The following is a 26200-nucleotide window of genomic DNA, read 5'->3' as shown; positions in this document are numbered from 1 at the left end:
TATATGTCAGTGTTCTGGTGGTATTATGATCCCCATCTGTTATGGTGTTTTGGTTATCGTTATCTAGGAGGTGGTCGACCACAATGTTATTGCCCAGATTGAGCAAACAATAAAATATGGAGCTATATTTCCCCTTGTGATTTTCCAAGACTCCTTCCATTTTCTATGAAGCGCTCTTTCCCGTGCCCACAACATGCCAAACACTCTCCTCTTGGGCGACTTATTTAAGGAGAAAAATTACATGTTAATTCCTTCAGAGTCTCTCAGATTCCCCTTCCGGCAAAAAATCTTGGACTGCTAAATTTGGCAAGGACAATTAATTAAAACCTTAAAACACTGAACTTCGGCTGTGAAATACACCTTCTTGTTTAGCTTAGCCAACCAGGAATAACTCTCTCTAACCGCCAAAATTTTAACACTCCCATCGAAGTTGGAATAATTCTCTCTAGTCCTCCTTTATTAATAACTCTTCTGGAAAATATCATTTATGACACTATTTCAAAGGGCCCAAGCTTTTCCCAAATTTGTCTCTGGTTTGTCTCTACTTTGTTATTTCCTCCACTTGACCCTAAGTTAACATATCTACCGGACCGTTATCCTAGCGTTTCCGAATAAAAATCCAATCATGCCTCCAAGCAAGATAGGTTAACCATCACAAGCTACCGATGTACCGCTTACTAAGACAAAATGTGGCGCTACAAAACATCTACAAACGTTTTGCGACATACACTCACATAAGTCCATGATGCTTGAATGCTAAATATGATATGAGGGAGAATACGTTCATCCAGTTTGATATGTAATGAAGATAGCAATTATAAACAAACACGTCATCATTTTCGATTACCTCTACACAATCTAAGCCTTGCAGTATTCAAAATTTTACGACCCATTAATATCTTACGTCCTATAGAGATTTTCATTTTGTTTATATAATTCATTAACTTGTTATCTTTTATATACGGGGGCCGTGTTGTTTTATTCTATATATTTATTCAGATCTCTTTTGTTCTATCCATCAATTTCACATTTTGTGTTATTAATCAGGGCAAAAACACTGTGGTCGTTCATCTCCTACATAACGATAACCAGAGCACCATAACAGGTGGGGAAGCATACTCATATTGTATCACCCCCGCCCGGGGCCCCGAGTGGCCGAGTGGTCTAAAGCGATCTTCGTTACGGATCACTGCCATCTCACCTCTGTCTGCGTGGGTTCGAGTCTCGGATTCAGCCAATGTGGGTATGTGAGAAAGCTTGCCAGTAGCTTCTCGTGGGTCGGTGGTTCTTTCGGGGGTTTTCCCGGGTTCTTCCTCCACCATTAATATTGGCCGCCATGTATAGCCTATCGTGTGCTGAAAAATGGCGTTAAACCCACAACAACAACAACAACATCACTCCCGCCCTAACAGCGAGTGACACTGGTCAACGTGCACAATTGCCCTACTATGATAAAAAAAATCAGAATAAGTGCTTTGTTGTTGTTGTTTTCACAATTGTAATGATTTATACCTAGGATCACTAAAGTTAAGCAAGTTTAAACTGGAGCATCGTTGCATTACAGCTAATAATTCCACTGCATAACGAGTCGATAGATCTGGCTCTGTTCAGTTTGTTAGGAATAATCAGTAGAACATACCCTAATCTGCAGGTGCATCATGTGACGTGAGATCAAGGTCGATATTGTTTGCAGTTTGACTCGACTTGTAAGCGTATAAAGAATGTAATGCGAATATGGTGATCTTCTTTGCATGCCGGGATACGTTCAGATGATACTCGTGTTTGATGCATTGCATTTACTTTATAGTGACCAATTTATTACGCAACAAAATCGAGCTATGATAAGTGTTACTCTTAATCCATGCACAAATCTTGTCGCAAACATCTTTAGTCTCTTCTGGTTGTCAATCAATCCATTTGTACAGTCTGTAAACGCGGTCCAAGTGCCCAGCTCACAACCCCGGCCCAGGTTTTTTACCATGCATTTTTGTACCAGTGAGAGCGAAGAGATTTAATAGCAGATAAGGTGCAGGTGTGGCCATATGTTTGGGTTAAACTAGATAGCTGTTCTGAGATTGCGAGAATTGTAACGCTTCTAGTATTTTAGGTCAGTTTTGAAAAATAGCACCTGTGTAGTATTTGTAAAACGTGCATATGGAACTATTTTGGGTTCGTGACCTACTAGTATTTGTATAACGTGCATATGAACTATTTATGCATCGTGACCTACTTGATGAAATGAAGATGAACGAAGGTTAAACTATTTTGATGATTTATACGTGTGAAGAGAATTGAAGGCACTCGTATAAATATAGGTATGCTTTATTATTTACAGAGAGACAAACACGAACAAAGTAACACGTCTAAAGCAATAAATATTTACAGTTTGGCACAGAGCAGTAAAACTGACAAATATAATGTAAGGTCTAACGTAAAAGAAAAGAGCAAAAATAATTATAAAAAACAAAATTTCCAAGACGGGGCATATTGTGTAAGTAAACAGCTAACAAGATTGGCTGAAAACTCAATAGCGGTAAGCTCTACACAACAAACAGCTTACATCGTCAGCAGTATTCAACATCTCTAAGCCTATTGTGGGGTAATACAGAGCGCTCAAGCTTATTGTTATAAAGGAATTTAGTTATGAAATAACTAACGCTTTTCAAAAAGATAATTTAATGACATTAGGAAGGACATACAAGATTTAAAACTGAAAATGAAACGAAACCACACACACACACACACACACACACACACACATGTAAATTATCTGGACCCATTGAGGGACCATATAAGGATGATCGAATTGAGCACTGTCTGGATTAAATGGGTCCAGCAATCGTATGTTTGACTCTGAGTAACGAAGTAAATATTAATATTTCATAGAGAATACAAGTGTGTGTGTGTGTGTGTGTGTGTGTGTGTGATTTATATTTGTAACGTAGCTTTAACAAACTGAATAGTATTGCTTCGATGTGAAAGTTTATAGTGATGTATAGCACTGGGGCATCATGTCCCATCTAGTCACATTATCCTGACACCAGACCGACCAGCCATAGCACTAACCTCTTAATGCTGAGCGCCAATCGAGGTAACTGATAGTACCATTTTTATAAGTCTTTGATATGAATCGGCCGTGGTTCGAACCGGCAACCTCCCAAATCCGAGTCGGCCGCTCTGATCACTTAGGCCACCGATTTTAAATCTGTCGGACAACTACTATGACTAATACTGATCTGCTTTGATCAGAGCTTGGCATTTTTATATGACAGATTACATAGTTTGTATAGCAGTACTTTACTTAGCGACAATCGGGTGTAATAATAAAATGTCTCTCTTTGTATTTTATCCCCCTCTCTCCGCCCCTTTTCCCAAATTGTCGTTGCATTTATATTTTAAAATCATATTTTAGTTATTCATGATACCATTGTTTCATAACTAGATGAAATAATAGTCCATTTGTATGTTTCTGATTTATGCCACTCTGTTTTCTGTTATAACTAAATGAGATAATATTCCACTTGTATGTTTCTGATATAAGTCACGCTGATCTTTATTCTAACTAGATGAGATTATATTCTATTTTGTCTGTCTCTGATTTATGTTACTCTCTTCTATTGTAGCTGTGATCTACAAATTAGTTTCATTTCAGGTACATGATAGTAGTCAGTACAAGTGAATAATCCGGATTATCGGTGTCCGGAAAATATTTCAATTTGAAAAGCAACCCCATATATATATATAGACATTTTTTTTCACATCGTGTATTTCCTTGTTCTCATTAAGCAAAAATTCCAAACCACATGTGTCAAGAACGAAACTGAAAAATAATCTTGCCGATGTGTTATATATTATTTCAACTCACTGGTTATTTAATATTGTTCGATATTTACTTCCTTCTTCACAACAGTGATTACAGTTTGTCGAATCACGCGTTAAATATACAACCCTTTCAAAAGCAAGAAATGTAGTTTAAGAGTGTACGAATTTTTCAATTTTTCGATCAATACATAACTAGTCTGATGAAAGGGACCAGTAATCCATATCGATTTTATCGGTCCTCACTAAGAGCTTCGCCAAATCTATCAGCGCAATAGTCCAGTGTTTAGCTGCCTTGATCAACACACACACACATTATATATATATATATATATATATATATATATATATATATATATATATATATATATATATGTATATATATATCTATATATATATGTATGTATATGTATATATATATGTATCTATATATATGTATATATATATATGTATATATATGTATATATGTATATATGCATGTATATATATGTATATATGTATGTATATATGTATATGTATATATATATATATATATATATATATATATATATATATATATATATATATATATATATATATATATATATATATGTCTATATATATATATTAGTGTTTGAATCTGATACAACCCCTCATTAGTTTCTACTTACCGATTGACAATCGATTAAATTTGATTACTATGTTAAATAATATTTTCCCAAAGTCGAAAAGTCCGAAATGACAGGAAGGGAACAAAATTATGTGTAAATTGGACTAAAATGGGTCACATAAATCTTAATCGACAAATTGGTAATTTCAAAGAAGGAGATCAATATTTGATCAAATCAATTAATCGAATCAAAAGAGATAGCTATCCTTCGTTTTTTGAACTGCGATGCTTAAGCGTCAGTATAGGATTTAAAACGACAGGGCGTCGAAAGAAATTTAAAAAATCTAAGCAGGAAATCAAGAGTCAAAGTAACAGTTTCAAATATTTTTTCTTTGAAAGAGATATTTTTTAAAGAAAAGATATTGTTTAATTTTTTACCTTACATTTTACTCTTACATTTTATTCCACAAGAAAATATTACAGTACAAATGTTTTGTGCTGACTAGGCATATTTCTTCAAGGCTATCCGCATGCTGTTTGTCACCTTTCAGGTATAAATACTAAGCATAAAACACGCATTGCATCACCTGTGTTTTTTCTGTCCATCTGTTCTCAACATGAAAATATTTATTCAGTAAACAATATAAAACGCATCGTTCTGTTTTCTTGGTCATTATCGACAGTCTATTTTTCACGATTATGTCTTTATCAAAACTGTTTTAACCTCTCATCTCTCCTATCCCCCGCCCATCCCAACACATTTTGTGATTAATTTCTGTCCTACTTAAGAAGGCGTTGTTATTCCGACTTTCTGCTTTACTGGTAGATTATAACTTTACAAGAACTAACTGAAATAGACTTCAACATTTTCTAAATTACAATTCAATTAATGATTTTGCAACATCATTTTACATGTGCCTGTCATGACTACATGTTTGGTTTATTTTCGATGGTTCTTTCTTCAGGTGGCAAGGCGTATGGTCAACTGGTATCCAAGAGGGAGGCTGCTCTAGATGAGATAAATAAGGTGATCCTTACAGTAAATTTGCTATTGGGGGGGGGGAGGGGGAGGGCAGATGGGCACGGCATCTATTTGATAAGTTTTTGTTTTATCTCGACTGATCATAGGTCAGAACAGCTTGTGTATTTGTGGTTGAGTAGGTTTAACTCCATTTTTCAGCACATGAAAAATGGAGGCAATTATCTTGGTGAAAGAAGAATTCAGCAAGACCTCACTTACCCACACGAAGCTACTGACAAGATTTCTCATATATCCACGTCGGCCGATCCGAGACTCGACCCACGCGGACAGAAGTGAAATATCAGTGATCTGTAAAAGCGATCGCCTTAGACCACTTCGCCAATCGGGGCCCAGAAGAGCTTATTGGATGTATTGTTGCAGATCTTCCGCAGTCTGTCCGTCTGTTAGCAAAAGATTGTTTTTGCTAGTTCTCATAAACTAATTGAAGAATTTCCAGGAGATTTTACACCCACATTCTGATGTCCAATTTGGCCACAAGAGCGACCATCTTGAAAATATCGTTTCATCTCGCCTCCCAATGGATTGTATCAGCATGGGATTTTTTATTAAACAACTTTGTTTGATGCCTGGTTGGTCCTAATGATGCCATTCAGACGTTCAATATGTCAGCCACAGTGGCCATTTTGAAATCTGGTTATCATTGTTTCTCCTGGATGAATGCTGATATCAGCTTGGGATTTCACTGCAAGACTAATTATTTTGCCTGGGAGTCATGCATAGAAATGATGCCGATCCGACGTCTAATCTAACTTCCATTGCGGCCATCTTGAAATAGTGTTAGCACTAGACGGCTGGTCATATCGACATTGTGCTTTCACCACAAGACTTCTTATGATTTATAAATTGGTGCTAAGAAAGAAATGGTGCGAATCTATATCGATTATGGCCCTCATGGTATATATATTGAAAATCTTGTTATCTTTACTCATGGAAAACAGAAAGTAATATCAACATGGGGTTTCCACCAGACGACTTCTTATGATGCCTTGTTGGTCCTGATTGAGAATTTCGCCAAGTTGACATCCAATATGTCCACCACAGCAGATAATTTGAAAATCGGGTTATCGCTGAAGAATGCCAACGATGATTTTGACAATCGGCATGTAAAAAGGAAGAAATGGTATTTGCTTGAACTCTCGGAATTTGTTATAGTTAGTATAGCACCATTCCCTTCGCTGCATTCGTATGTAAAATGTATACATGCTTATGATACATTTGTAATTTGCATTATTCAGATAATTATGGGTTTCTGTGACATTGTTTAAAATGTGTACTTGATTAGGACTCTTGTTTAAAAGGTATATATGATTATGGTACATAAGTACTTAGCATTATTTAAATAATTATGTGCTTATGCGGCCTTGCTTTATTATGTATTTTGCGTTGGTTTTCTACTTTGTTATTTACTATACCTAAAACTACATATTTATTATTTCTATTACAACAAATAGAATATTATATATACCAGAAATGTGTCGTAGACTTTTAACAAAGAGTCACCGGTTGCGAGTCCCTCGTCTGATGTCTCCTCTCTAATTTTATTAGCATTGCAAAAACAACTACACAATGTTTGGGCGTTAAATCAGCCAAAGTCGGTTGTAATCTGCTCAAAAATAAAGCAATATCTGGTTTACACATCTCCTTTAACGTGCTTTCCAAACGTCAACCTGGTTTTTTTTGTGTGTGTATGATATGCGTACATGTTCAATCAGATGAGACAATACAACTCAGTGTTGAATCAGATTAGACAGGATATCTATGTCAAAACTGAATTAGACTAGACTCAATGCCAAACTGTGTTACCGGGAATTGATGCTTTGCATGACCACTCTCCTCTTCTTCCATTCTGATGCATTTTTGGTGCGCATTCGATAAGAACAATTAAGTATTCTCAAATGTTCGACAGAAGCATTCTCGACAAGTAGATCGTAGGAGAGTAATGCGAACGGCTAGAATATATAATTCGCAATTGCGGCCGTACTAGCGCGCACGTTTATTCCTTTCACCTATTTTGATTATGTCACCGATCGTGTGATTTCAGACATACGTTAGGAATGTAAACTATAAAACATAAATTCGCACGCATTCTTCATATATTTGTACCTTCAGTTTGCAAATGACTACACCTAGTCCAAATAATGACAACAAAGTAATGCACTTATTCAGCCTGAAACGCTTTTAATCTTGGATCCAGTTAGTGCATACCGTTTACACTCGTGTCACGTTCGATGTATACTACATATAATGTAGATTGCTGTATTGAACGAACACCTTTTGGAGCTCTAAAGATTCATCCCAAGATCCACTTGTTTCTAAATGAAAATGGTGCCCTTCGGACATCATATTTGCCAGCCGCCTGAAAATCTTACTATCGCTCCTCCCCATGAACAAATAGTAATACCAGCTTGAAGTTTGCACTCAAAGATTTCTTATGATGTCTAGTTAATGGAAAATGAAACCAGTGCCCTTTCAACATGGTCGCCATGGTTACTATCATTAAACATTTTATATAGCTACTTCTTCTGAAAGGAATCCATTTCGACTTGCGATTTTCGCCATAGGGCCTTTAATAATATCTTGTTGTTCTTAATGAAAATGGTACCTTCCGATCTCGATACTTTTGTTAACACCATTACTCCTAGATGGACGGACATATGTAAAAAGTGTTTTCACCAAAAGACTAAAAATGTATATCCGGCTCAAAATGAAAATGGTGCTGAGCAGACATCAAATGTTGCCGTCATGAAAGCCATCCTGGAAACTGTCATTGCTTCTCCTCCTAAACTGAAAGTCATATCAACACTGCTCTTTCACAAGAAGACCAGTTATTGTGTCTAATTGGTTCTAAAGAAGAAACGTTTGCTGATCAGAGATGCTAACTGAGACGATTTGCACAAAGATGACAACTAATTGTCATTTCATTTTATTTGTATGTGTGTTTTTTAGGAAGTTATAGAAAACCCCGACTACAGCGAAGTGGAAGAGCTGCCTGAAAAGCTGACTGCCTTCAAAGGTAAGATAATTTTATTCTCTTAGAAATTTTAATGATATTTTGCATAAGCATGGGACTCTCTTTGTCTGAATTAATATCAATGTTCCAGATGCGGGGAAAGGCATTCACGAGAACACCCATTCGTAATCAGTCTTGGATAAAGAACAGAGAACATATTTTACTCCTTGCTTTAAAGTTTTCATTGTAAAAGTAAATTATCATCACACATTCCAGTACACTATATGGTTCCTCTTTGTACAAGCAGATTGCCATGACACATTCTTGTCCTACAATGTCAGACGTATACTTTGATATCTGATGTTTCGGTCGACGTCTTACTTCCAAAATAAACGACGTTGTGGATGATGTTCGGCTTTCATTTGAAGATAAGATATTTTTTTTTAACGAAATGAATAAAAATATCCGTGTTGCCGAACGCGATTGAATAGCTTCGTTTCGTTAAAGAAACTGAACGCTACTTTAACTGATTTTGGCATTCCACGATTACCGTCCCATTCAGCACACGGAAATTTATGTCAACGGAACTTAATAACACGTCCATTTACTTGCGTTAGAATGATTCATTCAGGAAAAAGACACCGGAGTAAATATAGTCCGACTAAAGGAATTATACTTTAATTTTGTCGAAACATGTTAATATGTATGGGCTGCCAGTTGTGTGAGATATTCCTGAAAATTTGGTCTCAGTTCCCTTCATAGTTGACGGTGGAACACGCTACAAAACGCCGTTATTCTGGAAGTATAACGTCGACCTAAACAACATAAATATCATGGTAGACATCTTATATTGTATTACTTACTACATACATTCTAGTACACTTATAGTTCTTCTTTGTACAAATATATTGTCATCACACATTTTAGTACACTTATAGTTCCTCTTTGTACAAATATATTGTCATCACACATTCTAGTACACTTATAGTTCTTCTTTGTACAAATATATTGTCATCACGCATTCTAGTACACTTATAGTTCCTCTTTGTACAAATATATTGTCATCACGCATTCTAGTACACTTATAGTTCCTCTTTGTACAAATATATTGTCATCACACATTCTAGTACACTTATAGTTCCTCTTTGTACAAATATATTGCCATCACACATTTTAGTACACTTATAGTTTTCTTTATACAAATATATTGTCATCACACATTCTAGTACACTTATAGTTCCTCTTTGTACAAATATATTGTCATCACACATTTTAGTACACTTATAGTTCCTCTTTGTATAAATATATTGTCATCACACATTTTAGTACACTTATAGTTTTCTTTATACAAATATATTGTCATCACACATTCTAGTACACTTATAGTTCCTCTTTGTACAAATATATTGTCATCACGCATTCTAGTCCACTTATAGTTCCTCTTTGTACAAATATATTGTCATCACACATTTTAGTACACTTATAGTTCCTCTTTGTACAAATATATTGTCATCACACATTCTAGTACACTTATAGTTCCTCTTTGTACAAATATATTGTCATCACACATTCTAGTACACTTATAGTTCTTCTTTGTACAAATATACTGTCATCACACTTTTTAGTACACTTATAGTTCCTCTTTGTACAAATATATTGTCATCACACATTCTAGTACACTTATAGTTCCTCTTTGTACAAATATATTGTCATCACACATTTTAGTACACTTATAGTTCCTCTTTGTACAAATATATTGTCATCACACATTCTAGTACACTTATAGTTCCTCTTTGTACAAATATATTGTCATCACACATTCTAGTACACTTATGGTTCCTCTTTGTACAAATATATTGTCATCACACATTTTAGTACACTTATAGTTCCTCTTTGTACAAATATATTGTCATCACACATTTTAGTACACTTATATTTCCTCTTTGTACAAATATATTGTCATCACACATTTTAGTACACTTATAGTTCCTCTTTGTACAAATATATTGTCATCACACATTTTAGTACACTTATAGTTCCTCTTTGTACAAATATATTGTACATGTTAGTACACTTTTACTGCGGGACACCTAGGATTCAAACGTACTCATGCCAAACACGATCAAAGGTCAAGTGTATGACGGGATGTCTTTGACCGTGATACAACACCTATGCAGACTTCTGATCATGCATGGATATATTTAGACAAAGATAACCCAGAAGACAAATCTTTCATGACAATATACGAAGTCTTTTTTATACTCCACCATTAGACACAGCGGTACATATGAATATACATACCGTCTATATTTGCTTACAAATCGAGTCATACTGCAAACAACAAAGATCCTGATCTGCCGTAGCATAATGTGCCGGCAGGGTCTATGTTTTTTGTTCATCTGCTAACTCCTCTCAAACTGCAAAGATCTTGATGTGTCGGCGCTTTATGGGACCGCAGATCTGGATCTGAGCAGTTTGCATTTGGATTCGACTTATAAACGAGTACATACCAAATACCATTTGCGTCAATACAAAAATGCAACGCTTTTCATCTTTAAGGCTTGAATAATGTTTGGTTTTGTTCCTCGTACTGCAAAGTAATTGTAATGAAATTCATAATATAAGCGTATGACATGCACAAAATAAAATGCATTCGAATTTAACGCTGGTGCAGTCTGATTAAAATCAAATCTACATTGTCATGTGTGAAGACCTGACAACGACCACTTAGGGGTCATGTTCTGGTGACCTATGTTATTGCCATAATCGCTAGTCTTATCAGCCAATCAGATGCAGTATTATATCTTCGCGTTGGGGAGACTAAGCAGTATAAATGTAGAGGAAAAGGATCAATGTGTGCTGAACGATTTTATTAACTTTTTAATTTCTAAAAGCTGTATCTTCATTGGTTAATACAAAGGTCACCGGAACACGACCCCTAAGCGATCTCCGGCAGATTTTCACGTCGGACCGTGGAGACCTGATTTTGATCAGACTGACGCTGGTGCCACGTTAAGTAAATGAGTATAAATAAATTGATAATGCAGCAATCAAAATTATGATTGATCTGTTCAACATATAATGCCTTTAAAGATAGTGACTTTAATATGTACCTGTGGGACTGTTATGACTATACGGGCCTGAGAAAGGTTACGATGTACATTTGAACAGGAAGAAACCAAACCAAGCAAAAAACCCAACCAAGATTGATCTTATTGATGGTTGGCAAGTAAGGTAACTTCAGTAGCTTTGTGACATTTCAATTATTTGAGCTCAACATTGAATATGCTGATATATGTTATTGGTCATTCTTCGCAAGGTTGTAAAAGATTTAATGATCTTAGTCGAGAAAGTAAGTGTGGAAAAAGTCCAGAGTGAGAGGTAGTGTGGAACAAATCAGAAGTCATATTTAGCAAATACAAGTTATTACAGGAAATAAAAGGAGTAATATACCAGAACCAATGGTACGTGAAATGTTCACCAAAAGGTCCAGTTATCTTGTTTACGAGTAAATTTAAATTACACGGAAAAAGTTATTCATATTATATAATATTTTTTCCTTCACAATCGCATGACGAAGTTTCTTAAATTTTCAGCCAAATTTCTGGAATTCGAGCATGACCAGAACGGAAATATCGGTAAGTGCTTTTATCGTAGTATACGTTGGTACCACTTTTAAAGTTGCGTTTTGTATTTGAATATTACCAATTTAAGTGACCGCTCCTGTGACTTACAAAAATGGTACTTGCAGCTGCCTCGCTTGGCACTCATTATTAAGAGGTTAGTATTAGGCCCAGTCAGCCTGGTGTCAGAATAATGTGACTGGGTGTGACACGATGTTACATGTCTGTTTCATGATGCCCCAGAACTAGACGTCACTATAAACTGCCACTTTGCAGACATTGTGGCGATATGACTTAAAAGTTGTTAAAGCTACGTTAAAAATCCAAAACACCCACCATAGTTGTATGAATTATAAAATTACGTACTTGGCTATTACCGATCTAAGTGACTGACATTGTAGCTGTAGCAACTGTATAATTATGCAGGCGACAAAACAATGTTTAGGTTCTAAAACAAAGTAATTCGTTTCCGCCCAAAAACAAATCGTTGAATTTTTAAACAATATGTTTGTGTAATTGTTGTTCTTCGTCAGTAAGCAGCTATGGCTACTGACAAAGTTTGATGATAAATGAATGTTCAATTTTCGTAAGATATTTCGATAAATTGATAAGTTCGTGTCATTGTTCTTCTCTGTATCCTGAAAGTAGATATTGAATTCTGAGACTGGGTAACTAGCACGATGTCGGATTAGCAAATATAATGGCATCTGTTTATACATAAATTAAGACACTACAACATGTATGCAAATATATTCCTGAACAGTTATGCGTGGAAAAAGCAGTAAAAAACATCTTAGAGAATGTTGTAGCGATGTGCTTAAAAGAAAGTGACGATAATAATAATAATAATACTACTAGTACTACTACTACTACTACTACTACTACTACTACTACTGATATGTGTACAAATTGTGTCAAAGATGTCGGTACAGGTCATGAACCGATCGATGCCTGACTAAAATATTGACAAGACTGCATTGGTAAGATCGTTTGTTTTCTTTATTTAGATCATATTCTTCATGAGTTCCAAGTTGTAGAATCCAGTATCTTGCCATACGTGTGCATTCTATATCGATCCAAAGCTGATTTAGACTCGGCCGGATGCCTTTCGACTTTACAGAATGTCCAAACTGAGTTGCAATGATTGGGGAGCTTCGTATTGACTTGTTGTAAATGTGACGCTTAGTAATTCATTTTCTGAAATCAGTGGTTTAACCAGCATATTGGATGTCATATGCTTTGCTAACTCCCTTAGTCGATCTGGTCTCGGGCATATCCTTACTTGCATATTAGGCAGCGTATGTCTTTGCTATTGTATGTGCCTACGTCTCATTTAGATTTTTAGGAAGACCTTGAACTACGACCTACGACATTCCGAAGATTTTTCTGGTGCCAATGTTTCTTAGCAACCAGTTGTACGTCTAGGGCATAGTGGTAATAAGAAACAAAGAAGTTGATGCGTTTGGTGAACTTTCTTGGTTATACATATTTCAAGTGTACATTTCTATCAACTGTTCGTGGCATCCATCCTCTCCTTCTAAGGCACCCTTTTAGGTCTGATTCCAATTTCAGGTAATAGGAGTACTTGGGGCATTCGAGCAAATGCGTTTGAACCAAACGTATCTGCTCGAATGCCCCTAGTACTCCTATTTTGGTTCAAACGCATAGGCGGTAACGATGATTTGTTTTACGTGCATGAGGTGGCAGCTGCTCAGGGACAGGTACTGACGAGTAGCAATGGGTTGTGGCTGGTTTGCAGTACAGGTCAGTTTCTAAGTTCCACTTCCAGACCGCATCGTTAGTATCCAAAAATGACATTGGATCTGTTTGATGGCTCCAAAATCATTGTAAAAAGGGGATAGGCATCACTGGTGAATTCAAAGAAGAATATTTTATTTTACGCCGATTTGGATCCAATTTTAATTATATTTCGTCAAAGAAGGAATATAGTGCCAATGTTAAAGCAAACCCTGTATTGCACACTTTATAACTTTAAATTGTTTCTCACTTAAAGTAATGCACAATATTAAATGACTGAATTGTTTTGTCGTTTTATTGGATTAATCTTTACGAAACAAAACTATTGATATAGTCTTCTCCATTACAGATCTTATGGGCTTGAAGCGGATGTTGGAGAAATTGGGGCAGGCAAAAACACATTTAGAAATTAAGAAAATGATAGCAGAAGTGGACACGACGAACACAGGGACGATTTCCTATAGAGATTTCATTCGGATGATGCTAGGAGGAAAATCCGTATTAAAGCTGTAAGTTCAATCTATTTGTTCTGGCAAATGCTTGTCATCTTACATACTTATGATTTATTAGAACGCTCTAAATTCAGTTAAAATTTCAATTGTCTCATTTGTAAAATGTTATTCGCTATCCAACCCCAATCTCACTCTCATGGGATTGGGGATATATAATTGGCCTATTGTAAGAGGCTTGCGGTGCCGAAATTATTCTTGCACTTTGGTGCGTTCTTGGGATGATGTTTCAGCTGAAATTGTCTTGACCTTTTTAAGAAAACGGATTGTGAAAAATATGTCTTTGTTTTGTTGTGTTTTATTGTTGATTTTGTAATTTGTATGCTTCCTGCTTTTCCTTTTTTGTGTTTGCCTTTTGGGGAAAGTAAAACTTACTAGGCATTATAGAGCCAAGACTGTGCTGATGTGCCCTTACACCCTACACATATACACCCTACATATATACACCCTACACATATACACCCTACATATATACACCCTACACATATACACCCTACACATATACACCCTACACATATACACCCGACAATGTTTACTATAATAGAAATACTGCGAATAAATTTGTCTTGATAGTTGTACTAGAAATTATACTTTATCGGTGCTTAAATTTGTGGACTGGAGAAGGAGTCCTTTTTTTCTAGTGGACCTTTAGCAATAACGAAAATCAGGAACAGTTATACCCAATAAAATGCATATGATTTACAGTAAATTCCATCACTGATAAATTAGGTGTTATAAAGTATTAAAATAGATAAATTGTAGTTGATTTAGATATAAAATTAAAATGAGAGAGAGACAGAGACAGAGACAGACAGAGAGATCGTTGCAGTCAACTGTGCAAAGTGAACACGTTTTTAAATGGAATAACTCATTATTTTGCAAACTGCCATTCGCATCCTATATTCCTACCCCAATTATGTCATTTAAACATATGGCAGTTTCTACTACTATTTTAAGAGTACAACATATCCAATGCAAAGGTTGTATATCCTTCAGTACATCATATCTACAACAATAACATTACACATGCATTTCGGAATGAAATGTTAGGGCTATGCAGATGCAACCTTCTTGGTATTTATACTGGTTCATAACAACCCTACCCCCACCCCTTCCGATTAGTTTTGGTCTGCAATCTGTAACCTCATTTTAGAACGCAGGTATATGCTTCAACGCAATGTATAGAACGACCTACATTCTATCAATCCTTTTTAACAAGAAACATTAACATATGTAGTTCCCCTGCAGAGCAGGCTCATGCATGTATAATATTATAGATGCTCCCTTCGGCACGTGGTTAAAAGCGACCAATGGAGGCAGTTTGTTCACTATAGAATGCATCCCGTATTGATGCTTATACTTTGGGCTTAATGTTTTTAAAAGATTGTGGTTTATGTTGAATATATTTGGCCTTGTGTTTTGAGAATTGTACCATTTTCGTAGTTTTTAAATAAATCCTTAACTTTTATATTTTCTGCCTTGGTATGTGGTTCAGCTAGAAAGCCATATTTAAAGATGCTTGACCCAATTCACCATCAGGCAATGATACTCACTTTCGGAGTGTTTTGGACATCCCCAGTTGAAACCTTTTTTTATCCTAAGCGCATGAACCACCCCATCAGGTCGCAAGAAAAAATACAGTTACAATATGCCATAAAAATGAGATCCAACACTAAACTCATCTTTCTTGTCTGTTTTACAACCCAGTGATACAACGTGATACGATAATAAACCAAGTATCAGTCCTACTTTTGGCATTAGAATATCTTCCTGCCTCGACATTCAAAAATGTAACCCTTCAAAAATCAAAAAGTGGTTTGCGCAGTAACATCCACACGGCGCAGTAACATCCACACGGCTTTTAAAATAACCCAAAGTACTGTTTACACTGCTTGAAGGGAAAAAGGGAGACAAATCCGTTCATATTCATACCTCTTGTATGGAACTTGCATCCAAATTTAAGAACTACACAAGAATTTATACTGATCGTACTGCAGGCATTTATTAGTGGAAATGACACTAGAAAACTTCACTTGCCAGATGGCGCATCGATATTTTCTGCAGAAACTAAGGCAGTAGATCTTGCTGTGAAAGATATCACCCCCTCCCCACAAAAAAAAAAAAAAAAAACAGAAAAGAAAAACGATTATCTTGTCTGATTCACTATCGGTACTAAAGTCACTCCACAATAGGAAGTTAGAAAAACCATGACTGCTAAACATTCTTATTAACCATACCAAGCTGTGTTGCTCTCATGATACAGTGTATGGATGGTTACCCAATCATATATGTAATAAAGGTAAAAAAAAAGAGCAGACGGCGCTCACCAAATATCCATATCTCTGCAACCATCTAATTTTAAAATGTTATACACTAATTTTAAACCTGGCTTCAACAAATTCTTATCTAGTTAAGTGGCAGGCATCATGAAATGAAGAAGCCAATAACAAGCTCTTTGTAGTCAAACACCTCTTAGGCGAATTGCCTCCCTCCTATAGAACCATCTGTAAGAACGAGGTAATCATTGCACGAATTAGGATTGGTCATACTTATATAACCCATTCTTACATATTAAAGGGTGAATTAGGATTGGTCATACTTATATAACCCATTCTTACATATTAAAGGATGAATTAGGATTGGTCATACTTATATAACACATTCTTACATATTAAAGGGTGAATTAGGATTGGTCATACTTATATAACCCATTCTTACATATTAAAGGGTGAATTAGGATTGGTCATACTTATATAACCCATTCTTACATATTAAATGGTGAATTAGGATCGGTCATACTTATATAACCCATTCTTACATATTAAAGGGTGAATTAGGATTGGTCATACTTATATAACACATTCTTACATATTAAAGGGTGAATTAGGATTGGTCATACTTATATAACCCATTCTTACATATTAAAGGGTGAATTAGGATTGGTCATACTTATATAACCCATTCTTACATATTAAATGGTGAATTAGGATCGGTCATACTTATATAACCCATTCTTACATATTAAAGGGTGAATTAGGATCGGTCATACTTATATAACCCATTCTTACATATTAAAGGGTGAATTAGGATCGGTCATACTTATATAACCCATTCTTACATATTAAAGGGTGAATTAGGATCGGTCATACTTATATAACCCATTCTTACATATTAAAGGGTGAATTAGGATCGGTCATACTTATATAACCCATTCTTACATATTAAATGGTGAATTAGGATCGGTCATACTTATATAACCCATTCTTACATATTAAAGGGTGAATTAGGATTGGTCATACTTATATAACCCATTCTTACATATTAAAGGATGAATTAGGATTGGTCATACTTATATAACACATTCTTACATATTAAAGGGTGAATTAGGATTGGTCATACTTATATAACACATTCTTACATATTAAAGGGTGAATTAGGATTGGTCATACTTATATAACCCATTCTTACATATTAAATGGTGAATTAGGATCGGTCATACTTATATAACCCATTCTTACATATTAAAGGGTGAATTAGGATTGGTCATACTTATATAACCCATTCTTACATATTAAATGGTGAATTAGGATTGGTCATACTTATATAACCCATTCTTACATATTAAAGGGTGAATTAGGATTGGTCATACTTATATAACCCATTCTTACATATTAAAGGGTGAAAATCCATTTCAGTGCGTTTCTTGTAATAAAACGTTTACACTTTACTTTCTAATAGATATTTCTATCTCCAACATATACGCGATCGTTTCAACAATGTTTAGCACAAGAAAAAGGCTTTTGATACATTAGAAGTGATGTGTATATTAAATTTATTGAAGGAAGATAACACATAACCTAAAAATATACATTCTTCAACCAACATGTGTACTGCCAATCACCCTATCTATCTTTTATTATCTAACTACGCTTTATACATTGTACATTTTTATATTGCCCAGTTATCTGGAGCCTTCATTTATTATCATCGCTATGTCATTATTTTGTTTTTGTCTTTTTATCTATTGTCGATCATGAACCACTTTTCAAACACAAATCATTTATTGAACAATTTGTTTTGTGTGTGTGTGGGCCGTATAATCCAAATCAAGCTTTTGGTGCAGATTTCCATGTTTGGTAGCAAGATTTGTCTCCCTTTGGGTATTCCTGCAAGGTTCTGACCTTTACCATTTATGCCACTAAGCCTTTGCTTGACACTCTAAAGCCAGAACTGTGATGATGTGCCATTATACTATATGCATACATACATTCATATGCACGCTTGCATTATCTCTAATACTTTGTTTTACAGCATTCTGATTTTCGAGGAAAAAGCCAAGCCACAAGAACGTCCAAAGGGAAAGCCTCCCAAGCAAGACATTTCCAATTTGCCATAAAGATCAAGTGAAAGACATTCGAGATCATATACCATTTTCATTAATCCAAGAATTTTATATTTTTTAACACATACTAGACAGTCATTTTGCAATATTACTTAGTTTTTTTATATATATATATATAAGTATGTCTACATGACTTTGAATGGCTGCGTGCACCTGCTAGCTTTAACTATATGAATAATACTGTATTTGGAAGGAGAACAAGCTCATATATTTTTGCTAAACTTAAACCTGTCCAGTTGCACACTTGAGGAAAAGAAAGTTAAATTTAGTCAACTTAAAGGATAGACTATGTGTGTATATCCTCATGTACAATAATTCAGAACCAACTTCTATGGCATGTCAAGAAAACGTTCGTGATGAACACTTGTGCAATAAAAACATTTTAAGCAACACATGGAAAACATATGGAGTACACATTTCTTTTTAAATATTATTAATTTGATTATAAATATGGTTTTGACAACTTCATATTAAACATTTTAAGTCTTATAACTGAAACATAAGAAAATTGAATTTAAGATTTGGAAAATGGAGGATATATATATATATATATATATATATATATATATATATATATATCCATCCAATCCATCCCTCCATCTATCTATCTGGTCGTCATGTTTTCCAGAATGTATCACGGCCAAATTTAATTAGGGACATAAATAGTAATATTATAGTACACAAAAAGGTGAAATTTATTTTAAACTTTCCAAATATGTGTCTATGATTACCCTATTTTAGTATCCTTTTGTAATATATGTCTATGCTTGTCATGTGCGGGTATCCTTTCCAGATAAGTGGCTATACATGCCCTATGCAGGTATCCTTTTTCAACATGTGCCTAAAATTGTCCTGTGCAGGTATCATTTCCAAATATGTGTCTCTACTTGCCCTGTGCAGGTACCTTTTTTATACGTGTCTATACTTTCCCTTTCCTGGTATGATTTTGTAATGTATGTCTGTACTGCCCTGTGTAGATATCCTGTTGTAACAAGTGTCTATACTTGCCCTGTGCAGGTATCCGTTTTCAATATGTATCTATATTTGCCCTCTGAAGGTACCCTTTTCAGATATGCGCCTCTATTTGCTGTGCAATTGTTCTTTTCAAATATGTGTCCATACGTGTTCTGTGCAGGTATCTTTTTTCGTTATGTCTGTATACATGCCATGTGCAGATATTCTTTGGTAGTATGTGTCTATACTAGTCATGTGCATGTATCCTTTCCAAATAGGTGTCCTAAGTACCTTGCACGGATACCCTTTCCAGGTATGTTCACAAACTTGCTCTATGCTGGTATTGTTTTGTAATGCATATAAATTTGTCCCGTGCATGTATTTGTTAGTAATATATTATATCTTTTTCTACCACGTTGCAAAGAACATCCTAAAACTTAGGGAAAATCAAAATCAACAATCATTTTATTACCATACAAAGTGAAAAGTCAAGAGACACTTGCAGTATTGCGAGTTAAATCCCAAATAATCGCAATATCATATCATAAGAATAGAATATTCCGAATGAATTGCTATAGTCTTGAGTGACCTGATGTACCACAAAGATGCAATCCAGATTACCTTTGAAAGAGTTCACAATAATTATAAAAGAATGTGTTGATCTAAAGTCAATGAGCATTTATTAATTTCAATAAATTATTTAAATAAATAATTCCTCTATAGCTCTATCTGAACACAACTGTTGATTTTGGTCAAAAATGGTTCCTACAGACTGACATAAAACAGAAATGAATTATTGACTTATAAAGACCATATCTATACACTTTTTCACTAGTCCTAGATGTGAGTTATTGCCATGGAAAGTTTCCAGTCCAACTGTAAACAAGTCTGTACCAATAATCTTCTAAACTGAAAATCTATGTAAACAGTATATTAATAACATACAATCGAGGACAAAAATTAGCCATTCAAACATTATATTTACAAATTAAGTACAATCACCAATCATGGACAAAATATAAGCACACAATATAGATATACATAACACCTATGAGTTGGTATAATGTAACACCACGGACGTCTCACTGTAACGAGTCTGAGCAGTAACACTGAGTCCGGTTCCTTTGCCATTTTTTTTGTTGAGACCTTTCAATGCATCTGTAAGGAATACTTGTAGGAAACAATCAAGTCTTTTGTCTATTAACCAACAGAAACGATGAATTTCAGCTTAGGTGACATAGGGATAAAATATCGTTACCAAAGTGCTATATTTTGAACAAGTATACGCTGTGAGGAATTTGGAGTTTTCCATGTAACCAGAGAACAATGTTTTCCGAAAATTGTGAAATGCGATCTTAGTGGCTTGTGAGATGAAGTGAAGAAATAGGATAGTGTGAGATAATGCCATGTTTCTTGTAAATATAGACAGTTTCACTTGCTGATTGAGACACTCCTGCCTAGGTATATATTTATATGTAATGTTGAATGATAGTATTTACGCTTACAAAATAAATTTGGCTCGAAGGATTGCCGAAACCATATTTGAATAAATTTTGATAAAGAGGTACATTTATGTTGTTTAATTCAAAAATATTTCGTCAAATTCCTTCTATCTGTAATAGCAGTCAATGAAATGACCAGACCATTGTGTGGTACATGTCTCACTGTCCATCTGTTCAATCAAAATTGTAATCCTGTTATTGTGGACGGAAAGAGAACTATGTTTGTTAGCATTGGGTCACAGGAACCCTATGCACCTATGAAGTACTTATTCAAAATAAGACGTGGAACGGGAAAGTACCAGAGGGACTAAAGAAGCAACAACAATACACGAACTTTAAACCAGGGCCGCGGACAGGATTTGTGGGCACTAGGAAAAATTCTCCAGTTGTCCCTTACGAAATACCGATTGTGACGGCGGTGTTCCCCCTGACCATTATGGGCCTCCCGGAATTTTTTCTAGCTACATAGCTGTCCTACCGTGTCTGCGGCTCTGCTCCAAACTGCAGAAAATAATTTCTTTCCCTTTAAATACAAACGCTATAAGGACACAGTGGATAACGGTGTACGTTTAACTTTATAAATCGGTGAAATTTAAGCGTACATTGCCTTTTTCTTAGACGGATTCTTGGCACTGAAAAGCTTTGCTGTAAATGATTTACAGTATTTTATTCTTCAAAGAAATTTAAATTCTTGACCAAATTAGTTGTTGATTTAAAATTCACATTTTAATGCAAAATTGGCAACATAAGGTCAACATGACATTCAGAATAAGTAAATATAAAAATTTCTGACCTCGTGTAGAAACTGTTTAACGTGTTTTAAAGAAAGTCGTAAGATTATAATTTCATTCTAATTTAATGAAATGGACACTTCATGAAAGCTAAATATTCTCTTCTTTATCTTCATTGATGAAACGTTTCCATCATACTTCAAACACTGCATATTGGTTGTATAACAATGGACTAGCAAACACATATGCGACGGTAGAGCTGGGTCTACTCTGTTGTGATTTGTTTGCGTATTGTGGGCGGTTAAATACTCTAATCACTTGTCGTGCATTTCCTTAAACTCTGTTTGATATACTACAAAAACATCACCGAAAAACAAGGAAATATGCACTTAGAAATGCCATGGTAACATCTTTCACATGTTGATTTACAAAACAGTAAAACCACATGTGCAACACATGCGTTTTGGATGAAATGTGTCATGTGTTCTCAGTAAATGTTGAATGCAGGGCTACACATGCGTACTGAATGAAATTTATCTTGTGTGGATCCTGTGCCTTTTAAATGGAAACTATGATCAGCACTTTGTTTACATCAAGGGTATGGTGTATGAATAGTTTTAATCAATCACTCTTGATGACAATTATGGTTAGTTACTCAGAATATGTTCAGTAACAAACCTAATGGCAAAATCTAGTTTGTGCGTGTTTTATATATATCTTTTTTATTCCATTTTTACTGCTATGACTATTTCAAAGATCATGTAGGAGACATATACATTCCATTTTATTTAACGGTCCTACTCTGCAAAGCAATTAATAGTTTCGCACATTTAAATGTTATCAGGCTTTATTTGTATGGGGAGTGTTGTAACTGTACCATTCTTGGAAGTCCCCACTTCCCATCTTCTTCTATTCAATGACAGATTGTGTGGCGCATTTAATTTACCTGTCGTCAAACTGCATATATATAGTTGCTAAAGTCTTTGTTAGTTCCATTTTTTTCTAAATAAATATAATGCATGCTATGGTCCAGATTAGGATGTTTTTTCTTCTTCTTCTTTTCTTACCTTAATATGATTCACTCGTTAAAGTGCATGACGCGACCTCCAGCACTGGAGAAAATCATTTACATAAATGAAGAACTTAATAGAAGTCACCTGAACAAAAACTGCAGGCCACAATAAAATACCTTTGCCAGGAGGCCTTTGAAAATTATAAGATGCACACATCTGTCCAAAAGTGCATGAGAAAAATACTTGCAAATAAAATTTTCATAAATTAGAAAAATAAATTGGCCACAACGACCTTGTATGTGAGTGAGTGGATGTGTTATGCATCAAGACACTTGTTGTCAGATACGCACATACATTTGGTCTACTGTACATCAAAAACTTACGTTAACAGCAACGAAATCGGGACGGATAACTCGACACAAGAGTGTTACGTTTTGGGGGCCTAAACTATATAACAATACAAGGTAATAACAATGAAGCATCCGATTTTCCAACATATACATTTATTTCCCTTCAATATAATATCAAACAAATTGAAATAATTAAAAAATAACTTACAGTATTATATGCATTTGTAGACGTTGTCCTAAATGTGATATCAATTTCACAGTAATCCGGAAACGATTCAAATGTATTCCGAATGAAGGTTTTATTGTGATTAAGTGCAAGCACCGCAGATAATGTCTAATATCCAAGAGTTTTTACTTCAAGGTGAATCCAGTGAAAATAGATATTACTAAAGTCCTTGAATTTATTCACGGTATCCAATGGAAATTATTAAAGAAACATTTTCACGATAATCCAGCAAAGTATTATCTCTTTAAAATAAATGGTTTTTCGCTCCGCAAATTTAACGAACACATTATAAAATCAAATTTCCTCTCTTTCTTTTACAAGACTGAAAATAACTGAATACTTAATCGCTGTGTACTTAATCCTTTATAGAGCCACTATATACACATCGGATTAACAATTCTAATCAAGAGAAAAGATTCCAGGTACTTAAATTATTCTGAATTGTGAAATATTTTAAAGGCCGTGATCTGACTTTTTTAATTATTGAGCCAATCAGAAACCAGGGAAGGCATGACATCTCGACAGGTCAAATTTAATCCCCAGACCTAGTGCTGTTGATGTTACCTCCATTCAACTAATTCATGTAGTAATTTGACCGAATAGTTGTTGACGTGAACTTGGCAGTAATCTTGATTTATGAATAGAGAAACTAAATACATGCATTTTTCCTAAAGTACAGGCCAGCCATTGAGTTAAAGAATTAAAATGAATAAATGTCATTAACCCAGATGACTTATATAAAAACTATAGTATAAGATTGTGTATGATATAGATATCCATAACGAGAGTCAGACCATATGAGTAAGCAGATAAATTTGCACAAGAAACTTACCTTAATGGTAACCAAATCTATACAGATAAACTAATCTTGAAAACAATGGATAGGGACAACAACTCGTGCCTATCGTGACGTGGCTAAATGTGAGAAAATACTATTGCACCATAACAGTAGATGTTTGAAACATGTGCAGACTGTAGCCAAGCTTGGGTCTACATAAACATGAACATGGCATACATGTCAAATGGCTCATATCGAAACTCAACATCAACATGTAACCCCCCCCCCTTCTCTCTCTATATATATATGATATATGGATGTATGTTAGAATTCCTATACTACCAACCGATTACGGGATTGTTTTGCGCGAGTCCGGATTGGGAAGTAGCAAAGAAGTTTCATCTTAGCACTTCTGTTGAGCATTTGAGAACCGCAGTGCACTTTAAGCTATATTCATCATTGACCAGAAGAGCTTATGGGATAATTTATTTTCCATTGTGGCATCATTATAACACAAGTTTGCTATCGCTACTGCTCCTAAACTACTTGAAGAATTGCCATAAAATTTCACACTCACATGTATCCCAGGATCTAGTTGGTCACATAAGAAAACGGCTCCGCTTCAACCTCCAACATGGCCTCCACAGCGGCCGTCTTTAAGGTCTTATCACTACTACTACAGAACAGATGGACATATCAACATAGAGTTTTTATTGACAGATTTATTATGACGTCTAATTGATTTTGAGTAAAGATGGTGCTGATATGACATCCATTATTACAGTCAGGATGGCTATCTTAAAACTCCAGTTATTGCTAAAGAATATCAGAGACGATTTAAATATTGATCTGTTAAAAGGTAGAAAAGATTTTCTCGTGGATTTCTGGTTGCTATTTTGAACGGTAGAGCATCAGCCCCTTCGAAGGACTCTTGTTGATAATATAATGTCATTATTATTTATTGAAGCCCATCATCAAGATGTGGAAACCCCCTAGTAATCACCTGTTACGTCCGTTTTTTGTCTGTCCGTACACACGTCCTTTAACTACCATAGTTCCGCAACCTATGCACATAAATGCATGGTGCTTGCATGTGAATTCTTATTACATGCAAATATGCCTTTTAAAAGTTCCTGTAGCAGGTCCATTGCGGACGAGTTATTGCCCTTTTTCGATCAATTTGAAATCTCCTATACAATACATCGTTGTAACCAGCAATCAACACATTATCTGCCGTGAAAAATATCTCCCTTTGCCTGATGGCTATGTGATGCGCACATAATATAGCACCAGTGGCACCGATTTATTGTGACATAATCTGCTATTCTCAACTTTGATATTGTTTGTGATTCATTTCATCAAACTTTTGTCATTTTGAGATGTAATAAGATCTGGAACGAGTGCGGACCTTTTATCAAATATCTTTGGTGTCCGGTGTTAAAAAATGGATTGATTGATGTCGTTGCTGCTGTTTGTTTTATTTTTAAATTTATTTACACTATCTTTGCTTTTAAAAATTGTTTAAAACTGCTAACTACATAGATCCCGATATACCACTGTAGATCTGAGTCTGAGTAGCATGTAAATACCAATCAGAAGAAAAACCATCATAGACCATGATCTGCAGTCGCAGGATGCGACGGTAGACAAAGAATCAATATTGTTTGAACTGGGGCCTGAATATTTGCGAATTTTGACTGTATTAAGATTGCAACGATAAGTGTTGCCTCCACATTATCTAACAAATGTGAAAAAACCTGACTTCGAAAAGCATTATTAAATCTACAACGCACCTCCAGGTTTCGCTCGTCTCAAATTAATTTTCCTTTCAGATTTCATATAGGAATTTAAGGATCTTTTTGACGCAGCGAAGGAAGCGTCATTTGCATTAAGTGACTAAATTATCGCCGTAAAAGAGAGAAGAAGGGAGGAACAATTCAGATCGTGAGTGTAA

The 26200-nt window shown here is 35.1% G+C and overlaps 1 protein-coding gene across 1 annotated transcript in view; it reads left to right on the top strand.

Moving 5' to 3' along the window:
* Window positions 1–21213, top strand: part of LOC149773045 (allograft inflammatory factor 1-like) — a 25825-nt gene extending 4612 nt beyond the window's left edge. The window contains exons 2-6 of the mRNA XM_089946918.1: window positions 5374–5435; window positions 8397–8463; window positions 11997–12038; window positions 14131–14290; window positions 18602–21213. Of these exons, the coding sequence (XP_089803044.1) occupies window positions 5374–5435; window positions 8397–8463; window positions 11997–12038; window positions 14131–14290; window positions 18602–18686 (416 nt within the window). The 3' untranslated portion in view covers window positions 18687–21213. The remainder of the gene's footprint in view (window positions 1–5373; window positions 5436–8396; window positions 8464–11996; window positions 12039–14130; window positions 14291–18601) is intronic.
* The last annotated feature ends 4987 nt before the right edge of the window (window positions 21214–26200 follow it).

This window comes from Sinohyriopsis cumingii, unplaced genomic scaffold (assembly GCF_028554795.1).
Source record: "Sinohyriopsis cumingii isolate HCF-2022 unplaced genomic scaffold, ASM2855479v2 utg000913l, whole genome shotgun sequence".
NCBI lineage: Eukaryota > Metazoa > Mollusca > Bivalvia > Unionida > Unionidae > Sinohyriopsis > Sinohyriopsis cumingii.
The sequence above is the reverse complement of the archived record's forward strand: the minus strand, read 5'-3'. Positions and strand labels throughout refer to the sequence as shown.